Source organism: Octopus bimaculoides, chromosome 16 (assembly GCF_001194135.2).
Source record: "Octopus bimaculoides isolate UCB-OBI-ISO-001 chromosome 16, ASM119413v2, whole genome shotgun sequence".
NCBI classification, from domain to species: domain Eukaryota; kingdom Metazoa; phylum Mollusca; class Cephalopoda; order Octopoda; family Octopodidae; genus Octopus; species Octopus bimaculoides.
Genome location: NC_068996.1, coordinates 49,705,026 through 49,724,697, shown reverse-complemented (window position 1 = coordinate 49,724,697; position 19,672 = coordinate 49,705,026). Strand labels below are relative to the sequence as shown.

At 36.8% G+C, this 19,672-nt stretch overlaps 1 protein-coding gene across 1 annotated transcript in view; it reads left to right on the top strand.

The window, feature by feature from the left end:
* Positions 1-19,672, top strand: part of LOC106877587 (protein Smaug homolog 1) — a 109,141-nt gene that overhangs the window by 23,205 nt on the left and 66,264 nt on the right. The window contains exons 2-3 of the mRNA XM_052973497.1: positions 2,274-2,346; positions 18,447-18,987. Coding sequence (XP_052829457.1) covers positions 18,780-18,987 — 208 coding nt within the window. The 5' untranslated portion in view covers positions 2,274-2,346; positions 18,447-18,779. The remainder of the gene's footprint in view (positions 1-2,273; positions 2,347-18,446; positions 18,988-19,672) is intronic.

Sequence of the window (19,672 nt, the reverse complement as noted above, 5' to 3'; positions counted from 1 at the left end):
ATATATATATATATATATATACCAGAGTAAGCACATAAATGTGCAACAAGGTGGAAATAAGAGTACTCAAATACCAGAGGTAGAGTAATATGCTTTATTTAAAAGCAGCAGAAATATAACAAAAGACTGTTACTCGGAGTTTCACATTCCTGTTCATCGGACAGTTTTCCGATGAACGGGAACGTGAAACTCCGAGTAAGAGTCTTTTGTTATATTTCTGCTGCTTTTAAATAAAGTATATATATATCTATATCTAATATATATAATTACAAAAATTAGAAACGATACATTTCTAAATCTCTTGGAGAGACTTAAGCAGTAGTGATATGATAAAGTAGTTGTATACCGTCAACTTAACGTGACAGTCCCAATAAGGGAATCATACAACTGCTATTTAGCCCCAGGAAGCTGCACCGCTTCCTGTCGGCCGTGACACATTTCCTATGTCCTTATGTTTACGAGGGGGAGACAAGCACCCCCACCCAGCCAAGCCTGTATTTGATTAATGAGAGAATGTTTATTGATCACTTCAATTGTTTTGACCAATCTAGCATTGATTCCTCATGGGTGGGATACTGAACATCTAGTTTAGGTGTATCCGTCGATGTAGATGTGTCTCTTCAGGTGATTACAAGATGTATCTTGTTAAAATAACATCTCTTCTGCAAGATTTCTTTTCGGTATGTGTATACAAAAGTAGTAAATTAACCACAACCTGGGATTTTAGGATTACAAAGCAAGCTTACCGCACACACACACATACACACACAAACATTTATGCATATACTCTCTTTACTTGTTTCAGTCATTTGACTGCGGCCATGCTGGAGCACCGCCTTTAGTTGAGCAAATCGACCCCTGGACTTATTCTTTGTAAGCCTAGTACTTATTCTATCGGTCTCTTTTGCCGAACCGCTAAGTTACGGGGACATAAACACACCAGCATTGGTTGTCAAGCGATGTTGGGGGGACAAACTCAGACACAAACATAAACACACAAACACATATACATATATATATGACGGGCTTCTTTCAGTTTCCGTCTTCCAAATCCACTCACAAGGTTTTGGTCGGCCTGAGGCTATAGTAGAAGACACTTGCCCAAGGTGCCACACAGTGGGATTGAACCCGGAACCATGTGATTGGTAAAAGCCATAAATAATACCATTTGAATATGTTTAAAAACCTTTTTGGATAGATAAAGTTAAAAGCTTATCATGGACTCAAACCCACATCTGTTATAACGTCAACAACATACAGTTCTTTCCGCTCAGAACAAATTTTCTAAAGTGAATTGAGAAATTCATAGGATTGACTTTGGTCCAATGATAGAACATCTACCGTGCTTACAGGAGATGTAGATTTGAGTTCCATGGGCAGCTTTGACGTTTGTATCCTGACAGGTTTTTCAACCCAATATTTTTGTGCCTTTAAATGGTGAGCTAGCAGAATTGTTAGCACTCCAGGTATAATGCTTAGCATTTTGTCTGTTCTGAGTTCAAATTCTACTGAAGTCAACTTTGCCTTTCATCCTTTCAGGGTCAATAAAATAAGTACCAGTTATGCACTGGGATTAATGTAATTGACCCATTTCATCATCATTATCATTTAATGCTCATGTTTCACGCTGGCAGGGGTTGGACAATCAGACAGGATCTGACAAGCTGGAGGACTGCATCAGGGTCCACTGAAAATAAGTACCAGTTGACTGCTGGGGTTGATGCAGTTGACTTATCCTCTCCCCGAAATTGCTGGCCTTGTTTCAAAATTTGAAAAATGATATTTATATGCTATTATTTATAGCAAAATATGTGTGCTTTGAAATCTATTAAAAGAAAAAAATTATTATTTCATGTTCTCTTGAAAGTTTATAAAAATTTTATGTTAGCAAATATTTGAACAGTTCAAATCAAATTTAACCTAAATTTGAGGCAAGGGAGATAATAATTCAAAAGTTGTTGCCCCTGATATTTGTTTTGTTTACCTAAAATCTCACAATATTTTATCATGATCTTATGTGATTTTATTGTTTTAATCCAAGATGGAGATGAACACCAATGTTCCATGTTGCAGGCTTGATAATTGTTAAGGGATTTATCACTTACATGAAACCAATGGTAGCCATAAACCATAAAGAATTTTTGTCCATTGCAGTGTTGAGCACTCATTCTCATTGTTTGATATTAATACACACACACACATTTATATTTGGTTAATGAAATGGAAGATATGAGAATTTTTATTAATCATTACATTTGTTTCAATCCATCTAGCATTGATCACTCACGGATGGGAAACTTAACAACTGGTTTAGGAGCATCCAATGGTGTAGATGTGTCTCTTCAGGTGATAAAAGATATAACTCATTAAAATAACAGTTCTGCAATGTATCTTCTCACTTTGTGTAAAGCAATGGTATGAATGAATTGAATTTAGCTTTAACCTCCCCGTTTTTATAAACACCAAGTAGCTTTTTAATTTGCTAGGTGAATGTATGTGCACCAAACCACACGTTTGCTTATGCTTATACCTTTGTGGATGTTTGTATGAGCGAGTGTATGTATGCTATACCAGGGGTTTTCAAACTTTTTGACTTGCGGACCCCTTTATATTTCAGGCTTTACCTTAGGGACCCCCTTATAAACGCTTATGAAATTTATACATAAATATTTGCTTAAAATTACATATTTTTACATTTATTTATTTAACAGTATTTAACAAATAGGTTTATTGTCAATTAAAAGATTTCGATTAAAAAACATATATAAAATCAAATTGCCCATAAAAAGTATTTGCTGTCTACGGACCCCCTGTCTTGTCCTTGCGGACCCCCTGTAGTCCGTGGACCACAGTTTGAAAACCCCTGTGCTATACAACCTACGTGAGGGCATTTATACATCCATATCTTTTAAGTTATATTTAATACATTTTTTACTGTATTATAATTATATTAAAAAAAAAAGGAACAACACTGATAACTAACCAATGTTATTTTATGATTAGCAAAATGTTAAAAAAATATCCCAGTTTGCCATTGCTATCATCATCATCGTTTAACGTCCGCTTTCCATGCTAGCATGGGTTGGACGATTTGACTGAGGACACCAGACTCCAATCTGATTTGGCAGAGTTTCTACAACTGGATGCCCTTCCTAATGCCAACCACTCAGAGAGTGTAGTGGGTGCTTTTACGTGTCACCGGCATGAAGGCCAGTCAGGCGGTACTGGCAACGGTCACGCTCAAAATGGTGTATTTTACGTGCAACCTGCACAGGAGCCAGTCTGGCGACACTAGCAACGATCTCGCTCGGATGTCTTTTCATGTGCCACCGGCACAACTCTTTAATTTAATCCTTTTGATAAAAACCTTTGAGAACACCATTTGTTCTTCTAATGATACAAATTTCCTGTTTTAAAGAGACCTAGATTAAAACTTTTCATCAAAATCTGAATCTTAGGTTTTAAATACCAGCTTAACAATGACAAAATTACTTTATTTTCTTCATTATTTTCAAAACTAATTGAAATAGGAGCAGTGTATTTCAAGAGAAATACAGTAACAAAAGACTTAAAACCCATAGCTTAATTTTCTTCTCTTCTTTCATAATTAAGTTATTAACACCTGTACAAAAACTTTTTTTCTTCTTGTTACTTTCTGGATGATAGTTAAGAGCTAGACTAAGGTTTGGCTTGGTTGTATAGTCTCACAGCTTGTCCCAGTTTCAGATCCAATGGGTGTTAAAGTTTGCCTTACATATTTTGGGTTAAGTATGACCCAGCAGAGTGAGTCCTCTTTGACACTAAACATTTGGCACCACTGATTTGATGGTGACTTATTTGATATCCAAATTTTAATATTTCTCTCTCTCTCCCTCTCTACCTCCCCCTCTCTCCCTCCCCCTCTCTCCCTCTCTACCTCCCCCTCTACCTCTACCAACAATTCTTCCAGCTTGCTGCCTTATGTAATCCAGAATAATAAGTCAATTCGTTGTTTCCACATTCACATAGATAAGAAATTCATCATCTTAAGAACCTGAACAATTGCTTTCTTCACTACATGACAATGTTGCCTAGCTGTGACATTTTGTAGGCGCTTCATTGGTAAATAGCTACCCAGAATAAGCATTTCATGTTCAGTAGTAACGTTGTCCTTTATCAAGTTTACAAATTGTCACAATTTCTCAGTGATTTGCTTTTGATAAAACACCAGAGTTTTGAATTGAATATATAATCAAAATTTTGATTACATAAATTTTAAAATTTATCCCAGTTTTGTCCTAAATGTTTTATTTCTCAGTGTATACCTGAAGTAATCTTATATGCTTCGTCATGCACGAAAGGTGTGTCTTGATGTTTTAAAATATCTTTAGGGATGTGTTGAGGGCGAGGGTGTTCTACAAACGACCTTCTCACAATTTACAAAACGTGTTTTATACAATGCTATGAATCACGAGTATCGTATACATTAACTGTTGTCATGTTCCTTTTAGAAGGTGAGCTATAAATGAGTGTTTTATTATTATTATTATTATTATTATTATTATTATTATTATTATTATTTGCTTTCGTTATAAATTATTTTGGGTTATATGTTCAGTCAAATAGATTTTAAAATATGTGCCAAAGTTATTGGTTACAGTCTTTTGTATAATGTATAAATATTGTTTTATTCTTAAATTGTCTTCTACCTTTCTGTTTCAAAGCAAGAAATTTTTGTAGGAAATAACTAAATAAATGAATAAAGAATGTTCTCTTCATCATCGTCATTTTAACATCCATTTTCCCCATGCTTGCATGGATATAATGGAGTTTATTGGCACAAATCTTCTATGTTTGGATGCCCTTTTGTTACCAACTCTTACCTGTTTCCATGTAAAGGTAATATTTTCCCATGGCCAGAATGTTTTCACAACATCTTGGAAATAACACTGGTTTGTGTGTGTGTGTGTGTGTGTGTGTGTATGTGTGTGTGTATGTGTGTGTGTCTGTGTGTGTGTGCATGACAGTCTTCTTTACAGTTTCTATGTACCATTTTCACTTTCAAACTGGGATCCACTTGTCCAAAGTGCCATGCAATAGAATAAAACTTATGGTTACAAATCAAACACTATATTCACATACCATCATCTCTGCTTGTATATGATATATATATATATATATATATATATATATATATATATATATATATATATATATATATATATATATACACCCCCTTTTACTCTTTTACTTGTTCCAGTCATTTGACTGCGGCCATGCTGGAGCACCGCCTTTAGTCGAGTAAATCGACCCCAGGACTTATTCTTTGCAAGCCTAGTACTTATTCTGTCGGTCTCTTTTGCCGAACTGCTAAGTTACGGGGACATAAATACCAGCATCGGTTGTCAAGTGATGTTGGGGGGACAAACACAGATACACAAACATATACACATACATACATATATATATATATACATATATACGACGGGCTTCTTTCAGTTTCCGTCTACCAAATTCACTCACAAGGCTTTGGTCGGCCCGAGGCTATAGTAGAAGACATTTGCCCAAGGTGTCACGCAGTGCGACTGAACCCGGAACCATGTGGTTGGTAAACAAGCTACTTACCACACAGCCACTCCTGCGCCTATATATATATATATATATATATATGGGAGAGTGGATAAATGAAAGAAAAGGGTACTCAACACATTTACTAGGAGTTACATATATTATTATCTAAAACAGTTTGATTTGGTTCCATGTAACTTAAAGTTTTGCAGGCTTCTAACAGAAACTAACTAGGCCAGATTACTGGTAATCTAAGCTTGAACAAGGTAGATTTCTGTTAGAAGCCTGTGAAAATTTGAGCTGCAAGGAGCCGAATTAAAATGTTTTAAATAATAATAATAATAATAATAATAATAGTAATAATGTATGTGGCTGTGTGGTAAGTAGCTTGCTTACCAACCACATGGTTCTGGGTTCATTCCCACTGTGTGGCACCTTGGGCAAGTGTCTTCTACTGTAGCCTTGGGCCGACCAAAGCTTTGTGAGTGGATTTGGTAGATGGAAACTGAAAGAAGTCTGCCGTATATATGTATGTGTGTTTGTGTGTCTGTGTTTGTCCCCCCAACATTGCTTGACAACCGATGCTGGTGTGTTAACGTCCCCGTAACTTAGCGGTTTGGCAAAAAGAGACCGATAGAATAAGTACTAGGCTTCCAAAGAATAAGTCCTGGGGTCGATTTTCTCTACTAAAGGCGGTGCTCCAGCATGGCCGCAGTCAAATGACTGAAACAATTAAAAGAGTATAAAAGCGTAAAAGAGTATATGTAGGTATGTAGTATGTTCATTTACTCGATGTACTTCCCTTTGATCATGACCCGTGGGCACTTTCGCATGCTCTAACAGTTTTAAGAAGTATTTTCTGAACCATGCTCGAATGAAAAACTTTAATGGAAGCCTTGTGTAACCAAATACGTTCTTTTGATCTGTTGTTTGTGGCTTCCTTCTAACAGAATGTGTATTTATGAAAAGTGAAGCATAATGGCTTTCAGCCTAAGTAAATTATAAACAAAAATGAGATAAGACTCAAAGTAGCTAATGGCTCTCAACTGTATGGTTCCGGGTTCAGCCACACTAGGTGGAACCTTGGGCAAATATTTTCTACTATAGCCCTGGGCTGATGAAAGCCTTATTAGTGGATTTGGTAGACAGAAACTTAAAGAAGCCTTTCGTATATGTATATATATGTGTGTGTATCTTTGTGTATGTGTCTGTCACCACCACCACTGATTGATAGCCAGTGTTGGTGCGTCCCAGTATCTTAGCAGATTGGCAATGATGGATAGAAAAACGTACTAGGTTTGACTAAAATTCTTCAAGGTGGTGCTCCAGCATGGCCACAGTCTAATAACTGGAAAAAGTAAAGGCAGAAAACGTACAAGTATTTTGTTTTGTCTAGAGAGTCATTATGCTAATATTAATGACATACATAGTGGTTCAGTTTCACTCCTTTATCATTAGTCAATTGATTAAAGATCGATTAGTTTGTTGGATAGATATCTAACCAATTGATTAGTAATAAAGAAGTGGAATTGAACCTGTGTGTGTGTCTGTTATTAATATTGGCGTAATGACTCTCCCTAGACACAGCAAAATTTGTTTCAACACACAAATTTTACATAAAGTATCTTATATGCTCCAATATTAGATTATTTACCTTAATCAATGACCAGTAATCACTTATAAGCTTTAAGCTTATCAAATATTATTATTTACAGATTTTAAAGAATCTTGCAAATCAAATACAAAAACGAAATATACAAGTAATATACTAAAAATATATAATTAATAATAAACGAGTGGAAATCGAACTGGTGAGTGTATTACATATTAAGACATTAAGGCAGAATGACTCTTCTCAGACACAACAAAATATCCATGTTAATCAAAAATTTATGTTGTATGTTATTTGACATGTCTAACTAAATTATACTCTACTGGTTTGAAACAACACTCTTTCATTTGTTAGTACGAAGTGGAGTATTTTTTTGTCTTTTCGTTGTAATTTTTCTTTATAAAATCCTTTACGTTTGAAACGAAAGAGTACTTCTAGTCTTGTGAACTGGTTGTTGGTTAAGTACATTTTATATATCAAGATATTTAATACATCAGTGTTCCGATTGAGGTATTTTTAGGTCTTTTTATTCATTGATGTCTTTCAGAAACCATTTAAACGTGAAATTTTCTTATCCTGTGAAGTTATATTTCAGTGTTAATTACGCGTACACACACACACATACATATTCAGTGCAATGAGATCGAACCGAGAATCGCATGTTGGCAAAGTGGACTTCTTAGTCATACAGTCATCTTATTTGTACCTGTATGTACATGTGTATGGTTTTTTTTTTTAATTATCAAAATAGTTGACTGTTAGCTGTGTGTGTGTGTTATCTGTGTGTTATGCATGTATGTTGTCAGTCCTAATTTTGCTGGCCTATTAATGATCAGAAGTAATTCAGCTGTGACTGATCCACCCTGTTATAGGATTACATTGTCTAATGTGTTTGTCCAGGCAGCAGAGTATGGCACAAATGATATGGTTTCTATTTCTTTTAAGTCATGTGACCAAGCTTCCTTGATTCAAAATGAGTTCAGTCGATAGGGCTTTGTAGTTTTGCTTCATTGGCTTGTTCAGCCTAAACATATCGTCCTACAATCAATAAAGATGCGTGCGCACATATACAAATACACTCTATATTTAACCCATAATCGTTAGTCCGACAAAATATATTTTATTAGACTAACAGTTATGGATTGTATATATTTTATCCACTCTTGGAATCTATCTTTGAATTCTTTATTTTAAGTGGGGCGCCTTAACCGTTCAGAAGTGTTAAAATGTAGACAGTAGCACAAAATGTGGAATATTAATATTGGCATAATGACTCTCTCTAGACAAAGCAAAATACTTGTACACTTTCTGTCTTTACTTTACGAAGGTGGCGAGTTGGCAGAAACGTTAGCACACTGGGCGAAATGCTTAGCGGTATTTCGTCTGCCGTTACATTCTGAGTTCAAATTCCGCCGAGGTCGACTTTGCCTTTCATTCTTTCGAGGTCGATAAATTAAGTACCAGTTACTCACTGAGGTCGATGTAATCGACTTAATCCCTTTGTCCGTCCTTGTTTGTCACCTCTATGTTTAGTCCCTTGTGGGCAATAAAGAAATAACAAAATGTTGAAGCAGGGAAATATCTAGGAATCATGACCAGGTACAGTCTGGCCCTTTTACTTTGTAAGGTGTTAAGGGCTGAAATACTTGAATGAGGGGTGGGTGGGTTTCTTCTCTAAAGGTCTCCTGCTTTTCAGCTCTCCCTAGAAATTCTTACTTAGTGGTCAGACATCTGTTAAACTATTGCCACGTCTTGGAGTGTATGTCTGTAAGGTCATTTGCGAGGTTTCGTGAATGGCCAGGTCGCCTAGTACTAAAAGCATGACCTATTAAAGTGATGGATGAACTAAGTGTAGGTTCGATGACTATCTAGAAATAGTACATGCCTTCAGAAATTTTGGGTTGGTGTCTGGTATGGTGAAAGGTTACTGGGAGTGTGGCACTCCTCAGTTTTTTTCTAAAGCATGTCTCTAGGAGAAGGTCATTTTGATATAAAACCAGATGTGCAGGGAATGGCGTTGGAATTGATATGGTGGTGCTCCCACATTCCTGAGCCTGCAACTCACGTTGGCACTGAATATCTTGCCCTGGTTTTGTCTTTGGATCATGTCAGTAGAGTGGATAGGGTCTGTGAGGTGCTGTGCAAACCTTATTGAACCTAAAGTTTTAGAAGTAGTTATATGCTGTCAACTTAATGTGACAGTCCCCTGAAGGGAATAATACTACTGTTGGTTAGCCCTAGGAAGCTGCACCGCTTCCTGTCGGCCTTGACACATTTCCTGTGTACTTATGTTTGCAAGGGGGAGACAAGTACCTCCACCTAGCTAAGCCTGCATCCAGAGACATGTTTCTGAGTCTTTGCTCGTCATCAGTCTGGAGTAGCATGTCCTGCTAGTCGAAGATGCCTGTCAAGCTCTTGTAAACATATTATAATTCTAGTGAAATACATTCACTGATTTCAAAATTAGAAATAATACATTTCTTGCAGTAGTGATACGTTGAAGTAGTTGTATGCTGTCAATTTAATGTGACAGTCCCATGAAGGGAATAATACTACTGTTGTTTAGAGATTTAAAAATGTATTATACAGCTAACAGATTGCAGCGCTGGAGTACAATCCTTCTGAATTAAGATTTCAAGATGGAGTATTTGCCATCTGAAAAATTGGGACATACAGATGGTTTGTCAAGGTTAATGCCAAAATACTAGAAGACACTGTGCTAGCAGCGTTAAGAGCTGAAAATGATATAAAAGGTATATTGTGCAACATTGTGAATGAATTGCCTATCACATTAAAGGAAATAAAAATTGAAGCAGAGATGGATGAGTTTATCATGAAAATGGAAAAATAGTGAGATCAGAAGAAACAAATAAAAAAAAAATGTGTTGCTGGATGAAATACAGTTTCGAACTTGTATTCAATATGTAATAATGTGCTTATGTATGCACAGAGGGTAGTAATGCCTGTCTAACTACAAAATGAGATGTTAAAGGAATTCCATGCTGGAATCCAGGAATTTCTAAGATGAAGTCACTTACGAGGAGTTGTGTTTACTGGCTGAAAATGGATCTAGATATTGAGAAGTTGGGAAAATCCTGCAGTAAAATGACCTCCTAGAAAATTTCAACCTTGGCCCAAGACTGATATTCCATGGACTAGGCTACACATAAACTTTGCAGGACCATTAAATGGATCATATTATCTAATAGTGGTAGTTGGCTTTACAAAACGGTCAGAAATGTGTAAATGTAGAAAACCAACCTCCACGGTAACAATGGATTTTCCACGAGGACTTTTTGCAAGGCATGGTGTTCTAGACACCATAATCTCCATAACGGTACACAATTTACTGCGAGTGAATTTAAGAAATTTTGCAAGATGTTCTCAATTGAATATATCACTCCTTATTATCCAAGATCATACAAACTAGCTGAACGCTTTGTGGACATGTTCAAAAAGACACCAAGGAAATCCAGAAATGAGGTAGTGGATGATGTAGCATTGCAACAATTCCTGAGAGTTTACTGTGTAACGCTAAACCTAAATACCCTTTCAGGCATGTCGCCTGCGGAACTGTTGTTTGCAAGAAAAATTAAGTCAGTTTTTGACAAATTATTACTTGGAAGAAAAACAAAAACTGGGGAAAAAAACTAAAAATATGACCAAGTATTTAGAAACTGGTGATAAGGTGTTTTTCAGAGTTTTACAGAAATAGAAAAAGGAGATTGGGAAGATAGTGAAATAATAAAACAGATTGGTAAAATGACGTATGTGGGGAAAGGTTCAAAATGGGAACATAAAAGACACATGAATCAGCAGAAAAGGTTTGCTGAAGAAAGGGTTACAAGAAAAGAAGTACCCATGGAAGTTCTTTATGATATTTTTGATGTGCCAACTCTGCAGGAAATCATGAAACCAAGGTGTACCAGTACAAGAAAAAGAAAACAGAATTGTTAGAGGTAGTTCCAAAATAAAAAAAAATATTAAGCTTGAGGGAAGTAAATCTCTAAAAGGGAGATGTTGTGCGAAAGAAAAAAAATATTTATTCACTTCTAGTGGAAGTCAGTCTCAAAAGGGGAGATGTTGTGATAACAAGGTGGACTCATTGAGACAGAAGGAAGGCATTGGAGTATTGCATGTTGGTAGTCAGAAGTCATGTCTGTGAATACATTGCTTTACCGCTGCTTTGTTAAGATCATATATCCGCAACCAAGGATATAAAAATCTCATTGGATGTTTTGGAGAATTGTATTCTACAGTAACCTTAGGTTGGCCCAAATGAATTGTGGAATCTAAGAGGCAGAAACTGTGCAAAAGCCTGATGTATATACACTCCTTTTTATGTGCTTATGCTGATCTAGAAACCCACCTTTTCTGTGGTGTGTCCCTTTACATCTTACTATCTGATAATTTGAAATTGATAAAGTATCAGAATGAATGAGTACGAGTACTGGAGCCAATATGACTGAAATAGTTGCAGGCGTGTCCCAGAATGGCTCTGATCAAATGACAAAATAACAAAAGAAGAATATGAGAGTGTATTTGACTCTCTCATTTACTCACTCTCTCACTTTCTCACTCACTCTCCCACTCACTCGCTCACTCAAGTTCTGACACCAGGTTTTTAGCATTAGTATGCTTAAGTGAAACGTGTATGTATGTGTGCACATGTGTGTGTGTTTGTGTAGGTTTGGTGATGCAAAAAGGAAATAAAAAACTCAAAACGTAAGTATATACTGTTTTACTCTTTTACTTGTTTCAGTCTTTTGACTGTGGCCATGCTGGAGCACTGCCTTTAGTCAAGCAAATTGACCCCAGGACTTATTCTTTGGAAGCCTAGTACTTATTCTATCGGTCTCTTTTGCCAGAACCATGTGGTTGGTAAGCAAGCTACTTACCACACAGCCACTCCTATGCCTATATATATATATATCCTTTTATTCTTTTACTTGTTTCAGCCATTAGACTGCAGCCATACTGGAGCACCACCTTCAAGGGTTTTTAGTCAGGCAAATCGACCCCAGGACTTATTCTTTATAAGCCTAGTACTTATTCTATTGGTCTCTTTTGCTGACCTGCTAAGTTATGGGGACATAAACACACTGACACTGGTTGTCAAGTAGTGATGGGGTGGGGGACACAAACACAAAGACACACACACATGGATAGATGCATGCATATTCACACACGGCAGTATGTGAATAATATTCTTAAGGTCAACCTTTACTCACTCGCGGTCAATTTAATGCTTTACAACTAATTCAGTTTTAGTTCAATCTTAATTCGGTTTTGTCCAATATGATGGACCAGTGGTAAGCTACATTTGTTCAAGGAGTGGCTGTGTGGTAAGTAGTTTGCTTACCAACAACATGGTTCCGGGTTCAGTCCCACTGCGTGGCACCTTGGGCAGGTGTCTTCTACCATAGCCACAGGTTGAACAAGGCCTTGTGGGTGGATTTGGTAGACGGAAACTGAAAGAAGCCCGTCATATATATATGACGGATGGATTCGGATGAAGCTTTAAGGGATGTTTTGCGTCAGCACTGACACGAACTGATTAAATTTTGAGATCAATCCAGTACTGGACAAGGATTCTGGATTATTTTTCTGGTTTCTTTCCCTAATTTTTGAGAGTGGTTGGGTTCATTTTTAGTATTCTCATTTGAGAGCAGTCGAATTTATTTCAGATATTCTCATTTAAAAAAAATCATCTCTGGCTAATCGTTGAGAGGACATTGGTGTTGCCTTGGCGGAGGTTTGTGCTCTCTGAGTGCTCTTGTTTTAGTTTACTTTTAGTTTTAATTTTTAGTTAGTTAACTGTTTGTCAGTTCATTTCCCTCTTACGTAAATCTAAGTTTCCCTCAAATAAATGTAGATGTCATAGAGTTAATCATAATGAAAGAAAATAAAGATCATCTTTAAAACATTGTATTAATAATAAACAAGAATTAATCTCTATTTCAAAGATCTTAAAACAATTCTTATTTGATATGTGGGAATTTATGATAAAGCATCAGATTATTTTTATTGAATTTTATATTTACCTACAGTATTTTAAACTCTTTCCTTTTATTTTAGGCTTACTTCTTGTTCTGTACTTTCCCAAGTTTATTAAATTCTTAATATTTTTATCCCTTGCTTGTGTTTTTCATTCTAGTGCATGGCTTAGTGGTTAGGGTGTCAGTACCATGATCGTAAGATTGTGGTTTCAATTCCTGGACCGGGCGACACATTGTGTTCTTGAGCAAAACACTTCATTTTGCGTTGCTCCAGTCCACTCAGCTGGCAAAAATGAGTAACGCTGCGATGGACTGGCGTCCTGTCCAGCTGGGGAACACATACGCTATTGAAACCGGGAAACCGGGCCCCTGAGCCTGGCTAGGCTTTAAAAGGGTGCATTTATTTATTATTTTTTTTATTACACACACATACACACACACACACACACACACCGAATTTAAAGTTAAAGAAATAAGGTGTTACAAGCATTATCCAAAGCTTGTTTCAAGGTAAGTCCCAGGTAGTGTGTCTGCGGAGCACGTTCACCACTTATGGCTATCAGGCATCATCAGCGATACATTGCATTCATCGTTGGATCCACATCCAGAAATTCCAGGGTACATGTAGGATATATTTTAAAGATTAATGGAGAAGATTAATGATATATATATGCTGGTGCCGGTGGCACGTAAAAAGCACCACTCGAGCATGGCCAATGCCAGTGCCACCTGACTGGTTCCCATGCCGGTGGCATGTAAAAAGCACCCACTACACTTTTGGAGTGATTGGCATTAGGTAGGGCATCCAGCTATAGAAACCTTGTTAAATCAGATTGGTGCCTGGTGCAGCCTCCCGGCATGCCAGTTCTCAGCCAAACCATCCAATCCATGCCAGCATGGAGAGTGAACGTTAAACGATAATGATGATGATGAGGTATATTGTCATCTAAATTACACAAAAATGAAAATATAACTGACATCTCATTTTAACTGATATATTTACCAAAATTACATAAAAATATCTTGAAATACTAAAGAGTAAATTTTTTCAATGGAATCGCCATTGGTTTCAACCATGACCTCCAGACAACTTAAGAATCTCCTGCCACTCTTCTGGATGGTCTCCTTTAAGTTGGTGAATGCTGCCATAATCCTTGCCTTCAGTTCATCTTTGGTGTTACAAGGAGTTTTGTTGGTCTCTCGCTCAACTGTGCCCCACACATAATAATCAAGGGGGTTGCAGTCTGGGAAGTTAGGTGGCCAGATGTTAGGGGTGATGTGGTTGTAGAAATTGTCTGGCAGCCATGACTGGGTTCTCCTGCTTGTGTAGCATGGTGCAGAGTCCTGTTGCCCACCTAGGGCAGCACTACCCCCTCTAAACATTTGATGTAGGCCTCCATGTTGAGTCTGAGGCCATGTGGGAAGATGAATGGAGTCATAACGTCACCATAACTAGTGATCATTCCAAACACCATGATGTTGACTGGATGTTTGATTTCTATCACTCTCGGTACATGTTTTGGGTACACAGCAAGCCAACAGTTGTTCTGTGTGTTCATCATCTGATCCTGGCAGAAATGTTTCTTGTTTGAGAAAAACGAAAGCATGTTCGGTTGTAGGGGATGCTTGAACTTGTTCAGAAGATTTGTAGCATAGTCTTTCCTCTTGTCCTTGATAGCTTGGGATAAAAATTGGCCCTTTCTCATCTTGTATGAGGAATACTGAATGTTTTCATGTGCTACCTGCCAGATAAGAAACTGAGACACTTCCATGTCCTTGTCAATGGACCTGATTGACTTGGAGGGATCGTTGTCAATCATGGCCTAGATCTCACCAAGAAATTCAGGAGTTCTTTTCTTAGAATGATCAGAGTGAGTTGTCCGAGCTGCCATACCTTCGTAATCACCATTAGACTCATCCAGCTCTTTCCGAATCCTCCGCACTGTGAAATGTTAGTATTGGAGCTTCTGGCGCGAATGCCAAGAAATACAGTGTCATTTTCAAATTTCTGGCAGAGTGAATTGCGTCATAGTGCTGTTTTTCTCACAGACGGTGCCCAACAGACCCTACCATACTGTGTAGGTGACAAAATAAAAAGCAAACATTGTGCATACACGAAATTAAAAATATAAAATGGCGACAATTTACCCCTCGCACCCTATGTGTGCGTGCGCGCGCACGCGCGCACACACACACACACACACACACGAGGGGCTTCTTTCTACCAAATCCACTCATAAGGGTTTGGTCGGCTCGAGGCTATAGTAGACATTTGCTCAAGGTGCCACACAGTGGGACTGAACATGGATCCATGTGATTGGGAAACAAGCTTCTTTATTTTATGAAATTGGCCATGAAGGCCTTACATATAGGGGACAGCATAAGGTGGGGACAACCACCCCTCAAAAAAATAAAAAAACGAATGAAAGGAATGGATTTATATAATGAAAGATGAAATGAAGCCATTCGCCCCCCCCCCACCTCCGAGCGATTTCATTGAACCTGTAGTAACACCGTTTACATTACTCTTTGCAGCCAACTTTACAACACAATTATTTTTTTCAAAATGTCTATATTATATTTCTTTAAAATATAAACGTGTTCAATCCCACTGTGTGGCACCTTTCCGGCATTGTGCTGGTGTCTTTTCTTTTTTTTTTACCCACCACTCGTAGTCATAATCTTCTACATACACAGGTTCTCCGGGTCCGTCAGCACGCAATAATTATTCTCGGGCAGACCCCCTTACACCTGCTACATCCACCTTGACTATTCCGTCCCACGAATTTACCTCATTATCCAGTTCCTCATTCTAAGTTAACTAAAAGCTAGAGAGTTTCGTTCATTGATAAGTACTAAAACACGAAACTCTCGGCCCTTGAGTTATTCTAGAACTTCTACCTGTCATTAAGTGCGTGCGCGTGTGTGTACATATGTATAATTATATATATATATATTTTGTCAGATCTTTGAAAACATTCTCAAACGCAATCAAATATTTTAACTTTTTCCCCTTTCACTAAATACGTTTATGCAAATATGGGCAAGAGCTAAGTTTTATTACACATCGCTAATGAGAGGATGTGTCACACATACATAAGGTTTGCTTAGAACTTACTTACAACTTGCTTGTTCCCCGTCCTCTCACTTCTATTATTGCTTTTACGTAACTTTCAGAAAAATATGTGGGTTTTTTTGTTTTTTTTTTTGCCTAATGAAATATTGCACAGGTATGTCTTCGAGGGTGTAGAATACGATTATGTTGATTAAATTTACTAACAAATTTTTTTTTGGTGGAGTTCCTATTCATTCTTCTTTTTCTTTATCGACCTTGTTTCCGAACAATTTCCGTAACTGGAGCACTTTTTCACTTTGTTTCGTTTTTCACATTTATATTCGAAGCAGTAACATTACGTAATATATACTCTCGAAAAAGTATTTCTGTGCAAAATTTCATCTACCTCCCAAAAATATAATTTAAAAAGTTTTGTGGGTAAACAAAGTCAGCGGGGTGGATGATATAACACCAGTGACAGCTCGTGTATTATGTATAGTTGTGCGTGTTTAATTGTCACCGTTTTGTTTTGGTTGTATGTATGTAATAATATACATATATATATATATATACATACATATATATATACATACATATATATATACATACATGTATGGCTTACTTCCCAGCCTTAGGAGTCACTGTGCCGCCCCTTGGGCGAGTGTCTTCTGCTATAGGCCCGGGTCGACCAAATCCCTGTTTCTGGATTTGGTAGACGGTAAGTGAAAGAAGCCTGTCGCTCGTGTATGTATGCATATACGTGTGTGTGTGTGTGTGTGTGTTTGAATCGTTGTGTTTGTATTGAAATCCCCACCCCACCGTAACGTAACGGTTTGGCATAAGTGACCTAGTGAATAAATACCAGACTTGAAAAAAAAATCATGTACTACAGTCGATTTGTTCGACTAAACCCTTTGAGGCAGTACTTCATGGCCGCAGTCCAATGACCAAAACAAGTAAAAGCATATGTGTGTGTGTATGCGTGTATGTATATATATATATATATGTATATGCGTGTGCGTGTATGTATATATATGTATGTATATGCGTGTATGTATATATATGTATATGTATGTATATGCGTGTGTGCGTGTATGTATATGCGTGTGCGTGTATGTATATATATATATGTATATGTATGTATATATATATATATATATATATATATATATATATATATATATATATATATATATATATATATATATATATAGTTGTGGGCAGTCTCTCGGGTTCGAGAATGATTTGAGCTTGTGTGGACTTGTAAGTGACTATGTTTAGTCGAATGTGACTTGAGGGGATCCACAAGTTTAATTGCAAACAGGCACGAGGGTGGGGTAGGTGTGTGTCGGGTGGTGGTGGAGAGCATTTGTTGTCTCAGTGGTGGGAGAAGTTGTTGGGTCTCTCTTTGCGCTGCTTCTTCCTTCACAATTCTTGTTTTGTTTAAGATTTATATTTCGGTTTCCTTCTGTGTAGAAACAATTTCTCCCCCCATTTGTATCACTGCACATTTCTGAGCGTGTGTGCGTGCGTGCGCGCGTTTGTGCGTGAGCGCTGAGCAAGAGGAAAGCAAGCAAAATCATACGCATTTGTATGTATGTATATATATACACACACACACATATATATATATATATATATATATATATATATATATATATATATATATATATATATATATATATACCAGAGTGCCATATATATATATATATATATATGTATAATATGTATAAAAGCATCCGTAATATTGGAAGCAGAGCTACCACTTCAAACTAAATTTCCTTAGTTTCGTAGTCCGCCTTTGGGTTGTGATGGGGTATTTACGTAGTCTCGTGTTTATAAATTGTTTCTATTGCATTTTATTTTCGTCTACCTATATAATATACTTGTCCATTAGCAAATTGAATAGACTTCAAATGTCATCATATGAATGGTGAGTGCAACTATGTTTTTTTTTTTTTTTTTTTTTTTCATCTTTGCTTGCTGCCTTTCTCTCTCTCTCTCTCTAAGTATATATCTTTACATACACACATATTTAGACGTGCAATGAGGAGCTATATAAATGTCTTTTGTTTTTTGTAGTTTTATGTTACTTCTTATTTACTTTATCTGTTACTAAATTAGCTTTATTTTATATATATATATATATATTTTTTCCTTTTCATTTCTGCTGCTGCTGCTGTTTCTCTGATGTCCTGAACTACTCGTCTCTGTTTGTCGTCGTCTTCAACAGCTGAGGTGTGGAGCGATTTGAATGCGGATACCTCTTTCTAGATTTTAATTTCATCAAACATTCTTCAGGATTATCAACGTAAAACAAATATTTTCATATTCAGCCATTACAAAAGCATTTAAAGAACGTATATATTTATATATACAGAAAGAACGATGTCATAAACATTCAATGTTTATTTTTCATAAATTGTCTATTTCTGATATTTCTAGTCGTTCTTTTTTGCCCTATTTCTATATTTCGCTCATTCACTCACTGGCAAAACTTGCATATGAATGCAAATAAACATAGAGAAAGAAGCGGAGGAGTGTAGACGGCTGTAAACTTGACATTATGAAGTCCAATAATATGTTTAAAGATCAAGTAAAAACTATATCAAGTTGGTTTCAGAGTTGGAGTGAATGCGAGCAAACAGTGGCCTTGTATTCATTGCTGAAACGGTTATCACCCATTCAAGTTAAATTTATTGCCCAAGTTCTTGAACAGAGTGCTTCAGACTGTTCCCAAGTACAACGACTCGAGGAGGAAGCCAACAATCCAGGTATGTTGATTTTTTTTTTTTTTTTTTTTTTGTAATAAATTTTGTTTTTCATGTTTCTTATCACAAACTTAATGGAAGACTCTTGCATAAAATTGGAAATGTTTTAATTTAAAAAAAATTAAATTGTCTTTATGCCAGGAGGGGAAAGCAATGTCCATGACTCTTTATAGAGCTTCTGACACTAGTGGGCGGGCAGGAGGGAGGAAGACCTGGCCTGAATGCTGGCAACACTGGTCTCTGCACATTCCAGTTGGTGGTGTTGAATGAGGTGAAGAATTAAATCTACCACCCGTGTAGGGCAGGATAGAATTTCAACATAAGTGCGGGAACAAAATTTGCTTAGAGGACACAAACCCAAGTCCAAAATGTTTTTATAATCTAAGTTGACTTTTTTTTTTTCCCCCAGTCATAACAAAACAAACACGGGTATAATAATAATTATTATTATATTTGTACATCAATAAAATCAGATCAATCCAATAATGGGAAAGTAATGTTTCAAGTAAGTTCAAAACTGTTTCGAGGCTTGTTCCTTTTGGCAATTAAGTTTTTCAGGAGGATGTTCAAAAGCATTTTCACTGCCTACCACAAAATTTTAGGGGATGTGCTTCCACCCTTTTTCCGTGAGCTCATGGATTTGAACTCAGAATGCAAAAATCTAGGAGAAATACTGTAAACACATCCA